This window comes from Cariama cristata, unplaced genomic scaffold, assembly GCF_000690535.1.
Source record: "Cariama cristata isolate BGI_N322 unplaced genomic scaffold, ASM69053v1 scaffold35406, whole genome shotgun sequence".
In the NCBI taxonomy this organism is placed as follows: Eukaryota; Metazoa; Chordata; class Aves; order Cariamiformes; family Cariamidae; genus Cariama; species Cariama cristata.
Window position 1 is genome coordinate 394 of NW_009623260.1, and position 1,611 is coordinate 2,004.

The 1,611-nt window shown below is 53.8% G+C and overlaps 1 protein-coding gene across 1 annotated transcript; it reads right to left on the reverse strand.

Annotated features, from left to right (window-relative positions):
- Positions 1–193: 193 nt before the first annotated feature.
- On the reverse strand, positions 194–1,349 carry LOC104163610 (dihydropyrimidinase-related protein 4-like; the record flags this gene model as incomplete). The annotated part of the gene is made up of 3 exons (XM_009702662.1): positions 194–344; positions 1,056–1,176; positions 1,281–1,349. Coding segments are annotated over 3 exons (341 nt in total), but the record flags the coding sequence as incomplete, so codon positions are not given.
- Positions 1,350–1,611: the final 262 nt, after the last annotated feature.

A 1,611-nucleotide genomic window follows, 5' to 3' on the forward strand; every position in this document is an offset into this window, starting at 1 on the left:
AAGCAAGGCTGCTTTTAAAGCAAGGATATGGTTAAATAAAACAAGGCCCTGCATAAACCCAGATGTTACGTACTATCCCCTGCTACGGGGCAGGAACCCGGCGATGCCGTGACTCTAACGGCATTCGAACGAATGCAGGCGGGATGCAAACACGACGGATGCGCGCAGGCATCCGCACCGACAGGGAACTCACCAGGACAGGAGGGAGGTGAGATGATCCGGCGTGGTGGGGTCCGGGCTGACGGGGGGAGACGTGACGAAGGCTGCGGCTTTGGCCCCGTTACAGTAGTGCGAGCCGTCGGTGCCCAGGCTGGCGGTTATGGGCTCTCCGTACACAACCGTGCCTGCGGAGCGATCAGTGAATGAGCGCAAATGCTCCCCGTGTCCTGCGGCCGCTTTTCACACAGTGCGGACAAATATTGCCGTTAATGACACAAGGCTGTTTCGCTTATCTTCAGTGTTCTCAGTATTTCAGCTTTTTTAATTCACGCTAATCCCTCAGATTATCTCATACGACTGGAAGATGCCGTCAAAGCAACTTTTGAAGCCATCTGTTTTCTCCTTAGACCAAACATACATTCGTACCTACAAACCCTCACGCCTTCCTCCAAGTCAAAGCAGAGTCTCCTGGCCGGGGGCAGAGGATCCTGCGGCCCCCCGCCCGCCCTGGGCATGCCCCTCCGCCCTCTCCCGCAGGACTGCCTCCACCTCTTCCCACTCTACCCCCAGTTTGAACTAGGAGCTTGCTCCAGATCAGTTTTTCATTTAGTTCAGGACAAACGATTGCAAGTGAATTATTTCCTTTTTTTTCATCTGCAACTCCTGAGATTCAGGTGTCAAAGTTTCAAGCACATTTCCTCAAACCTTTCCAGCTCAGACCAATTAGCTCTGGCACACCCTGCAAAGAAAAGCCAACACCAAGTTTCAGCACCCTTAAAAAGTGAGAGAACTTGGGTGATAACGAGTTCTTAAGCCTTGCAGCTGAAACGGTATTCACACTCCTGGCCATATTTAAGTAGTCCCAATTAGGGTGCAAATACAAAACAACGTTTCACCTTTTCTCTTTGCTTGGGCTAACACATCTGCTGCACCTTTGCTCATTATTTTGGTGACGTACAAGGGGCAGTTGGCTTGTTTCGCGATGGTAATCGCACGGTACACCGCCTCCGCTTCCACCTGCGGACACAGAGCAGGGGCAGGAGCCGTCCCAGGGCTCTGCTACAGCCCCAGCGGCCGCTCCAAAGCCCCGGGCAGCTCTGCCGCAGGGCTGGCGACGTTACCTCCTCGGGGCGGCTGAGGACGTGTCCTTCTGGCCCCGTAATCCCGAGCTCCAGCAGCCTTTTTTGCTCCTAGGTGGACAAAGACGAACGAAAGAGCAGTCAGTGACAAGGAACAGCCTGTCTGAAGCAATGCGGGACACAGAACTCCTTTCCAAAAGTACCTGACGGATGACGGAAATTATGAATACGAGTAGGCGATGCCACTTATACCTGTGACGCTCCATACAGCGCTGCAGCTGCCTCCTAGCAGAACCCCTCATGCTGCGGAAGCATTTCTGGATGGGAACTCCTGTGCCCCAACGGTACCTTTGGCCCTTCCCCACTCTCCAAA